Source organism: Acinonyx jubatus, chromosome C2 (assembly GCF_027475565.1).
Source record: "Acinonyx jubatus isolate Ajub_Pintada_27869175 chromosome C2, VMU_Ajub_asm_v1.0, whole genome shotgun sequence".
Classification (NCBI taxonomy): domain Eukaryota; kingdom Metazoa; phylum Chordata; class Mammalia; order Carnivora; family Felidae; genus Acinonyx; species Acinonyx jubatus.
Genome location: NC_069384.1, coordinates 82,048,464 through 82,069,547, shown reverse-complemented (window position 1 = coordinate 82,069,547; position 21,084 = coordinate 82,048,464). Strand labels below are relative to the sequence as shown.

The following is a 21,084-nucleotide window of genomic DNA, read 5'->3' as shown; positions in this document are numbered from 1 at the left end:
TTCTCTACTTCTGGACCTTTGTCCACAAGGGTTCTTCACTTGGAATGCCTCTCCCCTCATCCCAACTCAGTTAGTTGTTCCCATTCAGAGGGATTCAAATCTTATATCCTCCCTGAGGCAACTTAGACTCCTCCAGAAGAGAGCTTACCCCTCCCCTGTTCTCCCAGGCACTTGTTCTCCCAGGCATGCTGCTGTAGATGTGACCTGGTATTACAGTTCCCTGTAAGAGCATAAGAGCATTGACCTTTCCTAGGAGAATGTGAGTCCCTCAGGGATGGAGAGGATGTCGGACTCATGGTGATAACCAACGTTCACAGGGCCGAGCCCTAAGCACTGCCCATAATAGGGCACAAATGGACTTAATATAAACACTCATCAGGGGCACCTGGGTGGCTCAGTGGGTTAAGCGTCTGACTCTTGGTTTTGGCTCAGGTCATGATCTCATGGCTCATGAGCTCGAGCCCCCATTGGGCTCCTCACATCGGGCTCCATGCTGGCAGTGTGGGGCCTGCTTAGGAATCCCTTTCTCTCTGCACCTCCCCTGCTTGTGTGTATGCTCTCTCTCTCTCTCTCTCTCTCTGAAAATAATAAATAAACTTGAAGAAAAAAAAAGAAAAAAAAAGATGAGGAAACCGAAGCTCAGGAAAGTTAAGTGACATATTGGAAGTATGTTCTCTCTGCTGCAATACACTGACTCTCAAAATTCTTTTATTCCTCAGACATTTCCTATTTTAACTTCTCTCCCTCTCATTTTCCCCTCCATGTCTACAGCGAGGAGGAAAACTTCTGAAGAGTCTAAAGTACCCTAAGACTCATAAGGAGAGATCATAAAATCCAAATCTGGATTCTGGCATCTCTATAGAAGTTCCTGGTGACACTCTGAAATGCTTGAGTTATCCCCAGAGGCCTAAAATACATTGGTCACGAACAATTAGTTGTTCTGTATCTGAAATCAAAGAGGATGACACCCAAAGACTGAAATAGGACTCCCAGAAAAGGCCCTAATAACTCTGCTTTTATCATGCATAGACATCAAAATGGTAGCTAAGAAGTTGCTTTTAGGCTAGCCTGAGTGCACCCCCAGGACCCAAGGTGACCACAGAATAAGGAGTTCAATATGAGAGCAGGTTGGTAAGAAGGAAAAACAACATCTTTGGTGTTTGCCTAACTTGGAGCCCGGAGTAAAGCCATGGAAAGCTGCCATCTTTCTGTGCTGCCACAGGAGGCAGGGTAGCAAGGCAGAAACAGCACCGTAGAGTCAAATCACCCCCTTGTTAGTGAGCTGCTTAACTTTTCAGATCTTCCATTCCCTCAGCTGTAAAAGTGGGGGATAATCCCCTTTTGCCACAGAGTTCTATTAAAATGACTAAATGGGATGACATCTATAATGTGTCTAATCCAGTAATTGGGACACAGTAGGTGTGAGTTAGTGAGTGCCAAGTCAGCAGTCAAAGCACCACGGATCATTTTCAAATGTATGCAATATTTAATTTCTCTTCCCTCACTCCTTATTCTTTCTTGTTTATTTAAAAAGGAGCTCCATAATGCTTCAATCAGGATTGGTCGCGTTTATGAAGCTAAGTTATGACTGAACAACATTGAGCCCATATATCCATCTCCCTGTCATTGCCTTATTAATAAGTTCTCAGTGGCAGAAGACACTGGCTCACCAGCCACATAAATCTGCTCTTCTAGAGTAGAAACAGTATGTGAACCAGCACAGCAGTCTGGTCATCAGAAAATAGGGCCCCTTCCAATAAGACAGACACTGAGTTCAGCTGAGATCTCTCCATCAGTCACTATGGTCGTGTCTCCCTTGCTAGAAAAGAGGAGGCACACACAAACACCATGAGAATCTTACCTCAACTGGGGGTGTCTCTCCCAGCAACAGGTTATTAAAAATGGTAGCATAATCACCATTTAAATTCATCAGCTCCTCATGGGTGCCTCTTTCTGTAATACAGCCCTCTTTCATGAAGATCACTTCATCACAATCAGCCAGGTACTGGGGACAAAGGCAGGGACAACACAGTGTTGCTGAGATTTGTGCAAATACATTCAATACCTATACCTTAGTTCAGAGGTTCTTAGCTGGAGGCAATGGAGCCTCTCGGGGGACATCTGGCAATATCTGGAAACCTTTCTGGTTGCCACAACTGGGGGCAGGGTACTGCTGTTATCTAGTGGATAGAGGCCAGGAGCTCTCTGGGCCCAAATGTCAATAGTACCAAGAGCGAGAGAACCCTTGCTTTAGTTTATTGTGGCTTGTGACGTAGTTCAAAAAACATCTCCCATTTTTGGCATAAATCTGCTGATGGAGCCACATAAGCCTTGCATTAAACTTCACACCCTTTTGTTGCACTCAGAAGTGCATACAATTACAGACTTTCTGTTGCAGAATGGGGGATTAGCCCCCTAAACTTGACGACATATGCAAAGCAGATGGCAACATCCTGGAGCTGCTCTCCAAAGTGGCTGCTTGTCTTGGAATGACAGAGGGAGAAGAGCTTGTTTTCCTTAAACAGTTCCCACTTGCATACAGATATTAACACAAGCTTTCCAAAGTATCTCATACCCAAACTCCAGTTTTAGCCTACTCCTCTTAGCCCTTTTACTTACTGATTTACATGCAAAAGCTAACATGCCCCAAGGATCTCTAATTCAGATGGCCATCTGGTACACCAGTACAATGAGTTTTATTGGTACATTGGGCCAGGAGCTATTTGCTGAGGAAATAACCACTGATGACTCCAGGAACCTCTAAGGAGTCCCGTGAAGGTACCTGGACCAGGCCCACCTCCCTGTTTCTGATTTTCCAAGCCAAGTGGGCAGCCTGAGGAAGAATGCTCCATACCTGTAACTGGTGGGTAACAAACAGAACTGTCTTAGACTTTAAGTGCTTCTGGATAGCACTGTTGAAGATGTGGTTGCCCACATGGGCATCTAAGGCACTGAGGGGATCATCCAGGATGTAGATGTCCCGGTCACTATACAAGGCCCGGGCAAGACTGATCCTTTGGCGCTGTCCACCACTCAGGTTCGCTCCTCGCTCGCCAATCTACAGGAGTCCAGAAAGCATAGTGAAACCTCCAGTTCAAGTCCAGTACCTTACTAAGTGATCACCCCAGTCACTGCTCCTCTGTTCCATCCATACCAGCTGCTTCTACTGAATTCCCCACCTGGATGAACTGTAACTCTTGATCCTCCAGGCCCCACACCAGAACCGGGGAAGCCAGCCCAGAGGAAGACAACTCTTCCTCTCCCATAACCAGCTGGTTACTACTCAACCTTACTACCTCTGGCTTTACACTCCCCCTTGACATACCAACCCAATCCATTATCTATGGGCAGAAAGATCTTATCAAACCACAAAGCTGACCATGCCCCACTCTCGCTTAAAACTCCCTTTCAAGGGGCGCCTGGGTGACTCGGTCAGTTAAGTGTCAGACTTCAGCTCAGGTCATGATCTCACAGTCTGTGGGTTCAGGCCCCATGTTGGGCTCTGTGCTGACAGCTCAGAGCCTGGAGACTACCTCAAATTCTGTGTCTCCCTCTCTCTCTACTCCTCCCCTGCTCACTCTCTGTCTCTGTCTCTCTCTCACTAAAATAAATAAACATTAAGGGGGGGCGCCTGGTTGGCGCAGTCGGTTAAGCATCCGACTTCAGCCAGGTCACGATCTCGCGGTCCGTGAGTTCGAGCCCCGTCGGGCTCTGGGCTGATGGCTCAGAGCCTGGAGCCTGTTTCTGATTCTGTGTCTCCCTCTCTCTCTGCCCCTCCCCCGTTCATGCTCTGTCTCTCTCTGTCCCAAAAATAAATAAACGTTGAAAAAATAAATAAATAAATAAATAAACATTAAAAGAAAAGAAAAACCTCTTTTTCAAGAGCCCTAAGAAATAAAATCTAAACAAACATGTCACAGAAGGCAGGCCCTTTGCCACCTGGCTCCACCGCCAACCCTCTCTTCTACTCTCTGGGATCTAAGCCATTTTAAATTGCGTGTGTATCTGAACCCTCACGACTACTGTCATGCCTTTTCTGTTACCATATCTGCTCAGTTCTGACATCCTCTCCTCTGTGAAACATCTCCCACCCTCTTCTCTACTACTACCCAAAAAGGGGGTGACTTTTTTCTTTTTTTAATTAAAAAAATTTTTTTTAAGTTTTGAAAGGGGACTCTTTCATCAGCTTATTTTGTGCCTATTCAAGTATCTCATCCTCCCAGCTATAAGCTTTTTGAGGGTATAGATCATTCTCCTATTGCTTTAATTCCCCAGTGCCCAGCCGTTTCTGTCTATGTAGCTGGCACATGAACACGTGAATAAATCAATTGTCAAATGGTAACTGGCTCTGTACTTAAAAAACCATTCATTGAATTCAGAGGTTTCAAATTTGAGCATGTATCAGATCACCTGCAGGGCTTGTTAAAACAGATGGTTGGACCCTGCGCCTATGATTCAGTAGGCGTGGGGTGAGGTGTAAGAATCTGCATTGCTAACAAGTTCCCAGTAACACTGCTGCTGCTGATCCACTATGAATCTGGGAACTGAGATTTGAGTACCAGTGAACTAAAGAAACCATTCTGGTTTGAAGGATTTAACTCAAGTCAGATGAAAAAAAGTGCAGGCCCCAAAGACCTCCAGGGTAGGTCATGGGAGACAAATATCAACAGGGAAGGACACAAGCCAGTTCCAAAGACTCACCTCTGCAAACTGCTCCAGGGCAGAGAGGCAAAGAAAGAGGCCTTTGTGCTAAGGGCTCTTTCTTTCTAATTGAAAAGGGCTCTCTGCAGACTGTATACCAGTAAGGATATACAGGATTCTGGTTGGCAGAATGAAGTTCAGAGAAGCTCAACAAGCACATGCTTGACTTATGGTTTTTTAAATGAATAGTGTGGAAAATGAACTCTGAACCAACAATAGGATTTTGTTTAAAATTTGTATGACATACAGAATGGCTAAAATTAACAACTCAGGCAACAACAGATGTTAGCGAGGAAGCAGAGAAAGGGGAACCATTTTGGCACTGCTGGTGAGAACAGAAACTGGTGCAGCCACTCTGGAAAACAGGATGGAGGTTCCTCAAACAATTGCACGATCCAGCAATTGCACTACTAGGTATTTATCCAAAAGATACAAAAATGCTGATTTGAAGGGGCACATGCACCCCAATGTTTATAGCAGCACTACCCAGAATATGGAAAGAGCCCAAATGTCCATTGACTGATGAACAGGTAAAGAAGATGTATATATAATATACATATACAATGGAATACTACTCGGTGAACAAAAAGAATGAAATCTTGCCATTTGCAACAATGTGGATGGAACTAGAGGGTATTATGCTGAGCGAAATAAGTCAGAGAAAGATATCATATGATTTCACTCATAAGTGGAATTTGAGAAATGCAACATATGAACATAGGAGAAGGGAAGCAAAACTAAGATAAAAACAGAGAGGGAGATAAACCATACAGACTCTTAAATACAGAGAACTGAGGGTTGCTGGTGGGGTATTAGGTGGGGGGATGGGCTAAATGGGCGATGGGCATTAAGGAGGGCACTTGTGGGGATGAGCACTGGGTGTTATATGGAAGTGATGAATCACTAAATTCTACTCCTGAAACCATTATTACACTATATGTTAACTAACTTGGATTTAAATAAAAAATAAATAAATAAAATGATATGCAGATAGGGAAAAAATTCAAATGACATATAAAATATTTATACGTTTAAAACAAGTAGTGTTGATAACCCCGCCCTAAGGAACACATGCTTTCCTAACATAAAGTTTCAATGAAAGCAAAACTCCCTGTGTGGGTACTCCTGCATTTAAGATGCATTACTAGTAGATGGTTCTGGCACAGCCCCGCAACCCATCTTCCAGAATCCTCTCTGTTAAACACATTGCCCCAACAGGGGCAGAAGGCCTGTACCTCAGTCAGGTCACTGTTGGGAAGAATGGCCAGGTCAGGCCTCAGGCAGCAGCTGTTGAGCACAGAGTTGTATCTGAAGGACATAAAGAGACTAAGCATCAGGGACATGTTTGGAGTAGAGCCTGCTGCCTTGGGCTGCCTTGAGTCTCACACGGCCAAGATGGGAAAGCATGAGAGAAACCAAACATTCCTTGCCTTTCTTCATCAAATTCCTTCCCAAAGAGGATGTTGTCTCTCAGAGTGGCATTGAGGATCCAGGCCTGCTGGGCCACATAAGCGAAGGTTCCACTGACTGCAATGCTGCCCTCTAGAAGTGTCATCTAGGGAGACAGACACCATCCAATGGCATCATGATGCAAAAACACCACCCTAAGCCAACAGAACCCCCCACATTGCACAATGGAGTTCAAAGTTTTGGCAATCTTCCTGGATGCTTTTGGACCCAAATCCAGACCTCACCTTTGTTCCACAGAGAGAGCTACAGCAGCAAAGAAAATCAAAGTTCTCCTTGCTTATGTGTGATGGGAACCCAGCATAACCCATGACCTGAATGAACAAACACTTCATTCAGCAACCCATAAGCTACTCGATATCCTGTCTCCCTAACTGCAAACTGTTTTAACTAAGGGAAGCACTAGAGTGGAAGGTCCTTTCAGAATTCCCCTGGGGAGGATGCTGTAAGGATTTAGAGCTAGTCCCTGCCTCAAGACCGGGGCAGGCCAATTCATCTATAAAATTAATTACTCCAGGCTGTTGGCTAAACCAGCTGCTTCTGTAAAATGAGGACCAAAAGGAAAAAAATTTGTTAGACATGAACTAGTATTGCAGAGTATCCATACGATGAGGATGGACCCTCTCGTTCAACACGAAGGCACTGCATGATGAGCCATGTGTTTCGAGTTGTGTTTTCACTCACAGTGATTGATATGATTTATCCATTTTATCCTCTTTCGGGGTTCCTTTTGGGACTGGCAGTAGACATCTGTCTTGAGTTAGGGATGTTATAGCTTGAAACAAAGGTTCATTAGCCAGCCTGCACATCGAAGCTTGTCCTCTCAAACACTGTTAGCAGACAGTGTATGGAGAGAGGTGCACCCACCACAGACCATAACAGTGGTATTAACTGCCCAGAAACTGGTAAGCATGCCGCTATGCACCCAAAGTGTTCCGAAACCCACGGAGGGTCTACCGCAGAAACTCCACACCCACACTGCAGACTGCCAACACAGAGTTCAACTCCAAAGAAGCCAGGGCCACCAGCTTTACCAGCCTCCCTGTCAAAGAGATCGCTGTCAGAGATTTGGTCTAAAAGCAAAGCCCCACTCTGCTTTCAACCTAACCACCACCCACTCAACACCACTGCCCCCTGCCCCCTTCATTTCCTCTGTGTCTCTCATCATTGACCCTTAAATCTGACCCCTAAGTTATCAGAACATCTAGGAGAGGTTTTGGCTTTTTACAAAGACCAAGGGCTGAGCCTAATCAGTAGAGTCTCATACAGCAGAGGGGTGAGAGGGTTGTCATTCCAGATGATGTGAACGCAGCCTTCCTCAGACCACACTAGGTACCACGGCTCTCGAGGAGAGCCACACTCTACCAACTGTGACAGTGACACTCAACAAGACAAAATATTCTATAATTGGAAGCTACAAAACACTCTTCCCCAACTCCATCTCACATGAGTTTAATCTCCTCAATATGGATAAATGACTCATTGGACCTCATCCACCTGCGGGTCAGAATAAGCTCAAGTTTATCCTTATCTCAACCTTGTAAGTCAAGCTGATTCAATTCAAGATTAAAAGCAGGTGGAAGCACCTTGTGTTTTTTCCCTATTATTTGGTTTTAAAACACAGTAAAAGATAATTTGCCTTAGCTGGATGACCTTTGCCCCTGACAGCCCTGGGCTGGCCTCTCGGTAAACCATTAACTCTCTGCCCTGGGCTATGCTTGTGGGTCTGGAAGGCATAGCTCCTCAACTAGACCACCAGCTCCTTGAGGGCATAATTCTTTCCACAGTTAGGTTGAAAAAGGAGTGCGGCTTTGCTTCTAGATCAAATCCTGATATCAATCTCTCTGACAGGGAGCCCGGTAAGGCTGGTCCGCCCAGCTTCTTCAGCTTGTGGGCAGTATGGGGTTTGTTCACTTCTTATATCTGACATCTCCCAACACACCATCTGGCATCATATGCCACTTAATAAATACATGCCGAGTAAAAGAAGGCAGGAGAAATAGAGGACTCCAGCTAGACATCAACCAGTCATTCGTCAGGCGTGCACTGAGCCCGCTTCCAGATGCAACACCGTTAAGGGGTGGAAATGTGGGGGTGGGGGCAGGGGGCATAACGCAGACCAAGGGTTCATTTTGTTTCTGCCTTTCCTCTCTTCGAGAAAAGTAGTTTATTTTCCCCAAGACTCTTGTTAAGCCAATTCCAGAGAAAGAAGCAGAAAATGCCAAGGACAATAACAAAATATTACCTGGCCTAAAATGGCTGAAATGAGAGAGGTTTTTCCACTTCCCACACTGCCACAGATTCCAACCAGTTTACCCTGCACAAAGCACACAGAGAAAGGAGGGTCATTACAGGACCACTGACCACTTATCTCTAGGGACTGCTGATTTCTTCAAGGAAAAAGACATTAACGACAGGCCAACAATATGGGAACTATCATCCTGATGACTCTGCGTGTCACTTACCTCTGTTTCCTCCCTGTCAGCCACCTACTTCTTAGGGTTTCTGTGGGGATACACGGAGGTAACAGATGTGTAAGCCTTTTAGAAAAATTAAATATGCCGCACACATGAAGGTCTCCCACATCACTTTTAGAAAGGCTCAGCCTCTTTCCTACTTTTTTTGGCAACCCATGTTTTTTGATTATTTTTGCTGTTGTTTTTGGAAATAAGGGCAGGACTCTTAAAAAATTATTTTGTTGATTTTCATTTTATACGATTTTTTTCCTCTAGGGTCTATAAATTATTTTCAATAAAAACTATGTGCACTGTTGTTTCCATTTTTCTACAAAACATTTCCAAGAATCTGAAGAATATTGATATCATCAATCCCACTTAAAAATGGGGGAAAAAAAGCCCGTGATGAACTGAATATCCTCAGGCAAAATAATGAGTTCTCTTGACAGGTGGTGCTAAAAGTTTTCAAGGGCAGACTGGTGATTTTGAAAAGGTCACTTATTTAGCAACCCTGCATCGGCTCAAGCCTCGCAGCAAAGGAAAGAAGAGTGGTATGTAGAAGAACAGGGATTCTGGAGGCAGACAGGTCTCGCTGTGAACCCCAGCTCCATTAGAACCTGCCAAGTGTGTGATCGACGTCTGGTTACTTACACTAACACCGTCTGTCTCTCACTAGGCTTTGAGCAACTGGAGGAAAGGCGTTAACTTTGTAGAACCAAGTACTTTGTACAACCAAAGTATCTTTGTCTCGGACAAAGTATGTTGGACAAAGTTTTTGACGCTGTCCTGGAGTTTGAAAGATTACAGCCTAGTGGTCATGAGGAGACCAAGTCACGGGTTCAATCTCTGCTCAAGTCACTTAGGTTTACGCAAACAAAACCCTGTTCCCAAGACTATATGGCGACTAACAGAGATATCAACAAGGAAGTGCACGCCCGGGGTGCAGACAAACACTAACTTCCCTTCCCCTCCCTGAAGAGGGGGGCCGGAAGAATTAAGGTATCCCTCTCCAAATAGCTAAAGGTCTGTCATGTGAATGTGGGCTCTAAAAGGGCAGAATGAAGATCAAAAGAAAGTAGAAGAGTACATTTCAGCTGAATATGAGGAGTAATCCTCTAATAGGGCTGTTTGGAAATGTAACAGAGCTGCCGCACTAATCAAAATCATTATTAAGTGAGAAGTCTGTTGTCAAGAGTTAACTGAAGTAAAGAACTGATGTCAGTGGCCTCCAGTGATAAACTACACTAGTGGTTTCAGATGTTTTCACTAAGGACCATCTCCTGCTCTTGTTTATATCTTTCAAGAGCTGGGAGCTTTTTGTTCTTAGAGTCTATCTCTGGGTCTGTGTAGCATATGTTAGTCGGTGGCTGACTTTGATACACACTGCATTAAAACCCACTGTTCCCCACCTCCAGTTATGTAGGTAAAGTCTCATCACCACCCCTGGTCCAAGAGACACTTCTGGGTTAACTGGTCTCCTTTCTTGTTCCCCTACACACTCTTTTGACTCCAGAGGCTAAAATATTTCTCTTCATACATGAGTCAGATCATATCATTCTTCTCCAAAGCCTCCAATGGATTCTCTCCCACTCAGAGTAAAGCCAAAGTCCTGTAAGGAGGCTCAGACACCCCAGCTGCCTCTCTGCCCTCAGCATCTACTATTTTCTCCTGTGCCACTCAGTACACTGCAGACTCAGGGCCTTTGTGCTTCTGTTCCTTCTGCCTGGAATGTTCTTCTTCCTCCAGATATCCATATGGCTCAGTCCGTCACCTCCCTCCTGCCTTTTGCTCATATATTAGTTTTTAAATGAGGCCTTCCCTCAGGCAGGCTGTTAAAATCGTAACCACACCTGCTCCAGGCCCCAGCATTCATAATCTTCCTCACACAGCCTTTATCACCACCTGACATACCATATATTTTACTTGTTTATTATCTGTCTTTGCCCACTAAAACATAAGTTCCAAGAGCACAGGGACTTTTGTTGGTTTGGTTTTCCACTGCTATAGCCCCAGCCCCAAAACAGTGTCTGGCAGAAGGCTGGCACTCAAAAAAATGGCTGATGAATGTATGTATGTGTATATATATGTATGTATGTACATACACATACACACACACACACACACACACACACACACACACACACATCTCAGACCCTCTAAATGGTTCACCCTTCAATATGGTGCTGGTGGGAACCAGTCATAGACTGTATTTGCAGAGCCCTGAAGTGGAGTCTGTTCCAGCCACTCTGTGCAGGAACCGCTCTGAGAGACTCTAGTCCTGTGCTACCTGGGCTGTGACATCATACACCATAATGATCCTTCATTTACATTAAAAATAAACAATTACAGAATCAATACATTGTACGCCTGAAACTAATTTAACATTGGTTGTTAATTATACTTCCGTAAGGGTATACAAATAGATAAAAAATTACAATAGATTTGTCACTAATAGTAGCACTGAGAGTTCTTCCTATGGGCCAGGTTCTGTGCTATGCACAGCTTGGTGGTAATGAGAAGCTCACCCAGAGTTATAATAACCAGAAATAATTATTACAGCTCACACACAACTCTAACAACTAGAATCTATTCAGAGCAAGATCTTGGAAAATCCACTTGAATGCTTCATTTCCTTGCTTGTAAATGAGCATCTCATGAGATCAGTTGATATTAATTTCTATTGTTAGATGCCTAAATATGCCTTTGTAGAGTTGGAGCTGGCCAGATTTGCTCTTTAGCTCAAAATGAGTCCCCAGCCACAGAGGACTTTGCTATAAGGAAAGCAGCTGCCTACTCCGGCCGGAAGAGACACCCGCAGACACCTGCAGATGGATGGAGTGCAGGTGGGGAACGGGGGAGGCGGAGGGCTTACCTCTTCGATCTCCAGGTCGATGTTGTACAGGGTCCTCTGCAAGCGGAGGATCCCCAGGTGGATGTGCTTGCCCTCCTCCTCCTCAGGACTGGGCCTCTCGTCGCTGTCCAGGAGGAGGTGGCCTTTCTGCTCTGCCAGTACCGCCTGCTGCTCAGTGCGCTGCAGCTGTCTCACCTTCTCTTTCTTGCCCCTGGCAGCCCTCTTGTCTTTTTTCGTTTTGGGGGTCAGCTTGGGTGAGTTCTGGACACTGCAGTGGGAGGAGTCCCATGCCAAGGTGGCATTTCTCACCTCTATCTTGATGTGAGGGCTGGCTGGTTTTTTCTTTATCATGTGAACCTCTTCCATCAGAAACAAACTCTGATAGGAGTTGTGAGAGAGGTGCAAAGATGAGACACTGGATCAAGACCAGGGGGACAAGCCTAGGGCGCACACTCACGTAGCAAAACACATCAGGCTATACAGTGGAAGGAAGCTGAAGGGCAAAAGGTATCTCATTAGTGTAGCCCAGCCTCAGGCCCATCGAGAGGTCACAGGGGTGTGGGGACACCCTCAGAAGGGACAGCAGCCGTCTCAATGGCCCAGCGCTCCACACTGCCAATCACATCCTAACCTACCTTTTCCTTTCCACCAATCTATCGTGGCCAAAGCACAATTAACTAACCTGTCTACAGCCCCTCGTTCTCACCCATGACTTGCCAAACAGCAGGTAGTAAAATGCAAGCAGAAAAACCAAAGGGCATGCTTCTCTCCTGAACAGACAGACCCTCATCACTCTGTTTCCCTTCCAGAACACTCCTGTGGAACCTCAAAGCCTATGTTCTTCCCTCACCTACAACATGGCTCATGTCTGGCGGGAAGAGGGAGCTGAGATCACGACCACGCCTAGCTTGATGGGTCGGAAGGGAGTACCTAAGCCTATATCACAGGCAGAATGCCTCTTCTTGGCAACAAGTTCTCATGTCTTCAAAATCCTGCCTAGAAACTTGAGAGGATTCAAACAACCAAAGGAACAGACTTGGGAGGAAGTGAAGGCTATCTCCTCCCTCAGAAACATCCTTGGGAAACAACAAGATTTTCCTCCCACTTATTCCCAGAGACCCTCTGAGTTATGCTAGGGGAAGAAAAGAGGAATGATTGAAAAGCTGAGTGTTTCTGAAATTAGATTCAAAATACTAACTGCAATAAACCTTATATGTGCCCATGATTTTGAATCCACTTCTGACAGCTCTCTTAAACTGGAGATCACAGAATGCTATCCCAGTTGGATTTCCAATATGATAAAAATAATTTTTTTAATAAAAAAAGGTTAAACATTACAAAGAAAGAAAGCACCTTTAGAGAAAAAGGTGACTTTCAGGGTCAGGATTCTGCTTATTTACTGAGAACCCCCAACTATTTTAAAGTTTGTGGGTATTTTTTTTAATTAATTAATTTATTTTGAAAGAGACAGAGAAAGAGTGGGGGGAGGGGCAGAGAAAGAGAGAGAATCCCAAGCAGGCTCCACACTGTCAGCACAGAGCTCAACGCAGGGTCAAACTCACAAAGCTGTGAGATCATATGAACTGAGCTGAAATCAAGAGTCAGATGCTTAATTGACCGAGCTACCCAGGCACCCTTTTGCCGGTGTTATTAAATGTAACATATAATCCCCTTCCCTTAGAGCGAGCCCTTTCCCCTGGATCTTAAACGTGTAGCTTCCTCTTTTCCTTCCTTTGATTCCAACACCTCCTATCCATTCCTAATCTCCAATCTTCCCAGAAGTGTCATGGTTCTAAATATCCTCGATAGTCTTCACTCTTGATCAACCTTAGGTTTAATTTCCAAAGACAGCTGTTGGTTTCATTTGTTCAGAGCCTTCTAGAAAGACTGAACTAAGAACAACATGCCAAATATCTTGACCACCTTCACAGAGTACACCCATATGCTGACAGATCTCCCACCATTGCTCTCCCCTAAGGAAATATTAAAAGGCTCTTTCAGGCCTCAAAGGACGATTAAAAAAATAAGCCTTTGCCTCTAGTTTGCACAGCTCCTTCCCCACATCTCCTTCCCATGGGCTCCCTGCAGCCTGCCTCCTCCTGAGACATGCTGAGGCACACAAGGGCCTCATAACACTTGAATTTATATCTATCTGAACTGGCACCTACCAGGACAACAGACTCTTAGAGGTACATAAACCATAGACCTCGGGGTGCCTGGGTGGCTCAGTCAGTTGAACGTCTGACTCTTGATTTCAGCTCAGGTCATGATCTCACAGTTCATGAGATCAAACCTGGTGTTGGGGTCTGTGCTGCAGGTGCGGAGCCTGCTTGGGATTCTCTCCTTCTCCCTCTGCCCTTCCCTTGCACATGTGCTCTCTCTCAAAATAAATAAATAAACATTAAAAAAACAAAACAAAACAAAACACCAAACCCATAAACCTCAACTTTATCATAGGACAGTATCAAAACACAACCCTCATTCACTTGGAATGTATCTATTGAGCAGAAGAGGGGACAGAGGGTCGCCAGATAAAATATAGGACACCTAGTTAAATTTTGGCTCTATACAACCATTGAGTAATTTTATAGTATAAGCATGTCCCACGCAGTCATTAACTAACTGGGTGTCTTGTCTTTTCATTTGCTAAAACTGGCAACCCTATACTGATGACTATCTTATCAGAAAAGTCACAGGGTGGCTTCTTACTGCCTTTCTACATGTTATCATCCTCCTGGAAGGAGGAGAAGGAGGGGTAAGGGAAGGGTGAGAGAGAGGAAGGGCTGGAGGAGACTGCTAAGAAGAATAAGACAGAATGGAACTGAAGTCTCATGGGGCATATAATACAGCTGTGAGTGATTTTGCTTCTATTATTAACTCTGAAGTTCCCTGGATAGAGGAAGGAGCTATGATGTGAAAAGCCACCTGCTAATACCAAGTCCTCACCAGTAAATGAAGACAAGAAAGCTCTTGAAAAACATGGGCAGGACAAACCTATACTATAAACTCTTATTCTTTCATCCAAGATGCTACCAAATCCATCCACTAACAAGGACAGAGGGACAAACTTATGGTCAAAACATTTACTTTCTTCCAAGACTAGATACTGTAGATTGGGCAAAATAAAGCTCTGATTATAATTAGACCATTTCTTTTATATAGCTCTGGCTCTTAGCCTTCTAGCAGCCAGGCTGGAATGAGGGAGGGCACAGAGCTGGGGATGCATTCTTGAGGACTGGCTTTCTTGCCCAAACAAAATTCGCCTTGTTAACTGTAAACAAATAGGATATAAATAAATCACAGAAAGCTATATTCCATTCTTCATATTCTCCATCATGCCAAATTTGTTTTCTCCTGAATATCTAAGATGAGGATATCAATGCCTCAAACATCTGAGCCTCAAACCTTCAAGCAACAAACATTGCTTTTGCATTATTCTCACTAGCCAAGAAGGCTTAGCAGGAGTCCAGAAGCTACTCCACGCAGGGGCATTGTCAAGGAATTGCAGCCCACACAGGTGCTGTTCCTTTTTCAAAAAGTATTAACCATGATTTTCAAATATCCCTCTACCCTCCTCAACATATCTCATCTCTTTGTATTATTCTGAAGGCACAAAGAACACAACAGAGGCATGATCAACTAACCACCCCCAGAAAAACCCTGCTATCTCCTTAGTTGCACTTTGCAACGTGGTCTCGTTTTATGACTATTCCCATATCACTGCATTCCCTGCATCATGAGTGGCAACTACAGGGCAGGGAAAAAAAGTATCAAAAAAAGGCTTAGCGTATTGACCAAACAAAATGACAACAGCATTTTGGTAGAGGTAGACGCTAGACTGAGGTGAAGAAAAGCTGACAGTCACATAACATTTCTGATCTTCCAGGTATGAATCACTGAAAGGCCTAGGAAGTTACGACATATACCCATATAAGGGCCAGGAAGAAAGGCTCAGCTCTGAAGGGGAACACAAATCCTGGGAGCCCAGAACTAGGTGGGTCATCAATAAAAGGTAAATTTCACGTTCACTTGAAAAGGTAACTAGTCTCGTCCCTTAATTCACTCTCCTCCACTACCCTCTTTCTTACCAACTTGCCAAAAGGTGAAAAACCAAGTGCAGCCAGGCTTGTGTGGCCCATTGGAATAAAGGCAGCGGTGAGCTTTGCCAGGGATGGCTCCTGACATGGAGGAGGGGAAGGGAGCCACTCACCTTAAATCTGTCAACAGCAACCGATGCTTCCGAGAGGGATTTTACAGAGAATGGTGTTACTTTCAAAGCAAAAGTCATGGAATTGAAGACAGTCACCACTGTGAAAGCCTGAAAATAGGAAAAAATAACAAGACATCATCACTTTCCTTTCAGGTTTAAAGGAGGCTGAAACTTGACTGTCAAGTTGGTATGAGTCACATATGCTTTTTTTTAAAGGTAGAGCTTTTATGAGACCTTCAATTAAAATTCTCAGTAAATCTGAACCAAAGGATGATCTGTATTTTCACAATTTAAATCTGAAGTTGGGTTGACTTAAAAATAACCCATAACTTTATTTGTGCTTAGACCTGAGTCTTTACTCTTCTTACTTCTCAGCTTAATCACATAAAAGAAAAATACCTTCTGATTATTGGGGGCACCTCCAAATCCAGAAACAAGAGGACCAGAGTATCTCTATATGTGGTATTTCTAAAATTTTCCCAAGCCCTGAGGGCTCACCGACCTGTGCTGCCGTCAGGTCAAAGCCAAGGGTCATGTGAACAGAGAATGTCACCACGCTGGCAATCACCATCACAATGGGAGCTACACCAACAGTGATGCTCTGAAAATATCCAGCTTTTTCCAATATCCGACGTTCCTCCTCTCGGATTTCTAAGAATAAAAAGCAAGCCAATTGCTGAAAAGCAAGCCAATTTGCTCCTCTGTCACCAAAGACTTGGTAGGTCTTCAGCCACACAGGGTTTAAAACAACTCTTTGGGGTGCCTGGGTGGCTCAGTTGGTTAAGTGTCTAACTTTCGCTGAGGTCACGGTCTCATGGTTCGTTCATGAGCTCGAGACCTGCATCGGGTTGTCTACTGTCTGGGCAGAGCCTGCTTCAGATCCTCTGCCCACCTCTCTCCTTGCCCCTCCCCCACTAGCATGCACATGAGCGCGCGCTCTCTCTCTCTCCCTCTCTCTCAAAAATAAACAAGCATTAAGGAGTGTCTGGCTGGCTCAGTCAGTTGAGCATCTGACTTTGGCTCAGATCATGATCTCACAGTCTGTGGGTTTGAGCCCCATGTTGGGCTCTGGGCTGACAGCTCAGAGGCTGGAACCTGCTTTGGATTCTGTGTCTTCCTCCCTCTCTCTCTGCCCCTCCCCTGCTTGTGCTCTGTCTCTCTCTTTCAAAAATAAATAAACACTTAAAAATAAATAAATAAATAAATAAATAAGCATAAAAAAAAAAAACCCAACTCTTTAGCACCTATAATATAAAAACCTAGGTCAACGTGACTATCAATTATTACCATTAATGCTGGTATACAAGCCTGAAATGGGATCAAGTCATAGGAACAAATCTAACAGAAAGCAGTCCCTACATATCAGTGCAGTGATCATCTTCTGCCTTAGTCTGATTTTTCTTGCAAACATCTTACATCTAAAAGGAATGAGCAGAGTAACTGCATCTGCAATCAGCAGTTTTGTTTGCTTACCTGCGTGTTGTTTATTTCCTGCCCAGGTAATTACAGAAAAGACTACCACAGTAATGGAGAATTAAAAAAGAACTCAGGTTTACCACAGTGCCTACTGTATGTCAGTGCTGGGTAAAGGCTTTCACACAAAAAGCAGTGAGGATGATTGAGAGAAAGTGAGTGAAATACAACTTTGGTAGGCAGAATGATTTTTCTTAAATATTTGCAAAACTGCGACCTTTATTAACAGAGCAACCCTAGAGTACTGAAGACCACGGAATAGGAAGTATGACAACAAAGTGGTGCGTTTTGTGTATGCAGGGTTTTTTAATGTTCATTTTTGAGACAGAGAGAGAGAGGGAGAAAGTGTGCATGCATGCGAGCAGGGGAGGGGTAGAGTGACACGGAGAAAGAAAGAATCCCAAGTAGGCTCCATGCTGTCAGCATGGAGCTCGACTCAGGGCTCAATCCCATGAGATGTGAGATCAAGACCTGAGCCGAAATCAAGAGTAGGATGCTTAACGAACTTAGCCACCCAGGCACCCCTATTTTTTTTAAACATATAAGCAATTCTGAGAAGCTTTGCACTGACCTTAAAGGTATTACCACTGCCCAAGACATTGCGAACTATCCTCAGAGCTAGCTCCTAAGTCATATTTTTACAAATCTAACTCATTGCTTTCACATTTACTGTATAACTTGCCTAAGTCCATAATGAGCAAGAATGCTCTTTTCAAACTAACACACACAGGTAAAGACACCAGAGTCAGGGGCTGAAGAAAGAGTGGACTCTCAGAAATAAAATTATGAAACCACAGAGTGAGAGAGCCAGAAAGGACCGCGGGCAGTCACCTTGCCTAAAACATGCTTGGCAGATATCCAGTTAGCATCCATTTATTCCATTCTATTGGCAATGAATTCACTACTTAACAAAGCTGCCTAACCCACTGCTGGACACCTCTGAGTGGCCACCTCCTCCTGATGACCACTGATAAATAAGCGTGTGAACTGGACACAATGTTCCTGAAGATTTAATCGAGAAACCAAGCAGTAAAACTAAAATAGCTTCCTTGCTCTGAACACTGTATTTCTATTCAACCTAAAATTGCATTAACTTTTGTCACTGTAATGTATTCAGGTTAGCTCACTATGAGGTGATGGTCAATTAACAGCCCACATTTTTTATACTTAAGTTTAAATGTAAATACATCTTCTTTTTTCAACTCCAAAGTGCCTTTAAATATATCCTTCTTAAATGTCACCTTTTTAAAAAGGTTTATTATTTTGAGAGAGAGAGCACTCACAAGTAGGAGAAGGGCAGAGAGAGAGGGAGAGAGAGAATCCCAAGCAGGCTCTGCACTGTCAGCACATGGCCCGAAGTAGGGCTCGAACTCATGAATTGTGAGATCATGACCTGAGCAGAAGTTAGATGCTTAACCGACTAAGCCACCCAGGCACCCCTAAAGATCATCTTTTTTAAGGTCCATCATTTGGTATTTAAATATTAGACAAGTCTCTGTGTTGAATTTACTGATCATGATAACCAGGATAGGGCCAGGACAGGCCTTGTGACTCAACATAAGTCAATTGTTTGAAAAGATAAAAATAAAACAACAAACCAAAAACCACGATGAGTGAGGAGCTGAGCTAGACCCAGAGCCCCGCTGTCCTGACCCCCAGCCCGGCACTTCTCCTGCTCCCCCAGGATCTTACACTTCACTTACTACCTGTGGTGTACGTGCACCTGTGGTGGGGAGGGGAGGGCGAAGCCCTCAATAGCCACTTGATACTGTTTTCTGTAATGTCTTCATGGCTAGGCCACAAAATAATGGGCAGTATGACAGTATAGATAGGCGGCTTTGAAACTGAATGAATTACTCATAACTGGCTTAGTTATCTTGGGAAAAATCACAATTTTCTGGTCTTAATTTCCTCCTGTGTAAGAAGAGATTATGGGTTCAAGTCTCTAAGATCCCTTTCAATATAAGATCATAAGATATTATAAGAATATAAGATATTATGATCCTATGACATTAGGATTCCTAGCAGCTAATGTGCTCAGGAAGCTAAGACACTAAAGCCCTTCTACCAAACGCACATATAAAATCTTAAACTCACTTTGTACAATTTGAGAAAATGCTTTGACCCAGGCATACATTTTAATAAATTTAATGTAAGTGAGGACTTCATTCATCTTCTGGACACGTTCATCAGTGGTGGTCACACATTTTCTCCTGAAATATGCAGTGATCCGGGATACAAACATCTGAAAGGAAAAGCAATGTTGTGCCAAGTCAGGGCTTATTCAAACTTAAGAACCGTCCAGCCTTTCTGGGAAATAAATCTGCTCAAGATTATTATAAATAAAACGAGCATCAGGTAGGTGTACTGCTTTTTGATAAAAGTGGTCTATTAAATTAGAATAAAATATTATTTAATTCTTACATCCTTGGAAGGAAGTTAAGACAAGTATTTGTTCTCATGGTAATTACAGATATTGAATGCTACCAAAGGGAAGCAGAAGAGCCATATCAGTTAGTATCAACTCGAGATGAAGAGACTCAACACTCCCGTGTTAGCTGGAGGCCTCCTCCTTCACTCAGATTCTCTTTTTTATTTTATTTTGTAATTTTTTTTAAGTTTACTTATTTATTTTGAGGAGAAATAGAGAGAGAGCAGGAGCAGAGGAGGGGCAGAGAGAGAAGGAGAGAGAGAATCCCAAGCAGGCTCCTCACTGCCAGCGCAAAGCCTGATGTGGGGGCTCAAACTCAAGAACCGTGAGATCATGACCTGAGCCGAAACCAAGAGTCAGACGTGTAAATGACTGAGCCACCCAGGCACCCAGATTATCTTTCTTAAATCTCATTAAGAGCCACGGTCTTTATTCAAGTGACACCTTAGAGTTTTCCAAACCAGGTACCTGCTTTGAGGAAATTTCCGGTCAAAGATGTGATGCCTCAGTGGTGCCTACTACATAAAACCTAATGGAAATAACTCATTTTAAGGAAAAGCTGCTAAAATACGGGAGGGAGTCTTACTCACCATTGCTGGGTAAAAGAGGATAAAAACAGCTGATCCTAGGAAGCCTGTTGGTCCTAGAATAATTACATTATAAATCATGCCTAAGATGGCAACAATGGGTCCTCCAGCCAACAAGCTGCCAACGGCGGCTGCCTCAAACATCCTCTGCCCGTCATTGGAGCACATGTTGATGAGCTACGAGACATAGAGAGCAATGAGAGGACCCCGCGAGGATGCTGGCCACTCAGCCACTCGTCTCAGGAGGAAGAGGCAGGACAAACAGAGATCCAACGGAAAGAAAGAGCTCAAGCTGGGAGCTTTCCCTCTGCCCTGAAGCAAACACCCTGTACTCACCTCCCCCACAGACTTCTCTTTAATGTTCTTTAATTTAAGGATCTTCTTAAATGCCATGGTTAGGATGGCCCCTCGCAAGCGGACGCCAGTTCGGTAATTCAATGCCCAAGTCAGTGCAAGTGACCAGGAGCGCACGACTTCCGTCAGGAGGAGGCCCAGGACTAAGAGCAAGCTGTACCGGAGGTTAGAGTCTGTGACCTGGGTGTATTCCAAGAGGTGTTTCACCACGAAGGCCTACAGGGAGAAACACACCCCACTGTCAACATCTCCACAGCACCCACACATCACGCCACAGTTTTATGTTAAGTTAGAAAGAGGAAGCAGCTCCACTGTGCAGTGGTACGTACGTACATAAGCAGAGAAAGACCTTGAAGGACCAAATCTTACGGACTACGTGGCCTGCGGGTATTTACTCAGGGCATTTCGCAGGAGGTATGTCTAATCTGAAATTTTCTTCCTTCAGGACACCACCAAAACCGTTACTCTTTCTAATGTAACATAAACCTGTCCATGAGCTGAAATTAATTCTAAACACACGGTCATTAAAAAGTATCTATTTGACCTTACTCCAG

General features: G+C 44.1%; 1 protein-coding gene across 6 annotated transcripts in view; it reads right to left on the bottom strand.

Annotated features, from left to right (window-relative positions):
- The window catches only part of ABCC5 (ATP binding cassette subfamily C member 5), an 88,414-nt gene that overhangs the window by 28,847 nt on the left and 38,483 nt on the right, over positions 1–21,084 (bottom strand). For 5 of the 6 annotated variants that reach the window (XM_027061328.2, XM_015063583.3, XM_053221147.1 and 2 more), the window contains 11 exons: positions 20,513–20,746; positions 20,180–20,353; positions 19,256–19,403; positions 16,188–16,336; positions 15,686–15,793; positions 11,497–11,853; positions 8,414–8,485; positions 6,132–6,256; positions 5,937–6,009; positions 2,855–3,058; positions 1,862–2,005 (listed from right to left, as the gene is read on the bottom strand). In XM_027061328.2, coding sequence (XP_026917129.1) covers positions 1,862–2,005; positions 2,855–3,058; positions 5,937–6,009; positions 6,132–6,256; positions 8,414–8,485; positions 11,497–11,853; positions 15,686–15,793; positions 16,188–16,336; positions 19,256–19,403; positions 20,180–20,353; positions 20,513–20,746 — 1,788 coding nt within the window. Of the gene's footprint in view, positions 1–148; positions 1,792–1,861; positions 2,006–2,854; positions 3,059–5,936; positions 6,010–6,131; positions 6,257–8,413; positions 8,486–11,496; positions 11,854–15,685; positions 15,794–16,187; positions 16,337–19,255; positions 19,404–20,179; positions 20,354–20,512; positions 20,747–21,084 lie in introns of those variants that run through there. The other variant, XM_053221148.1, reaches the window with a different exon arrangement.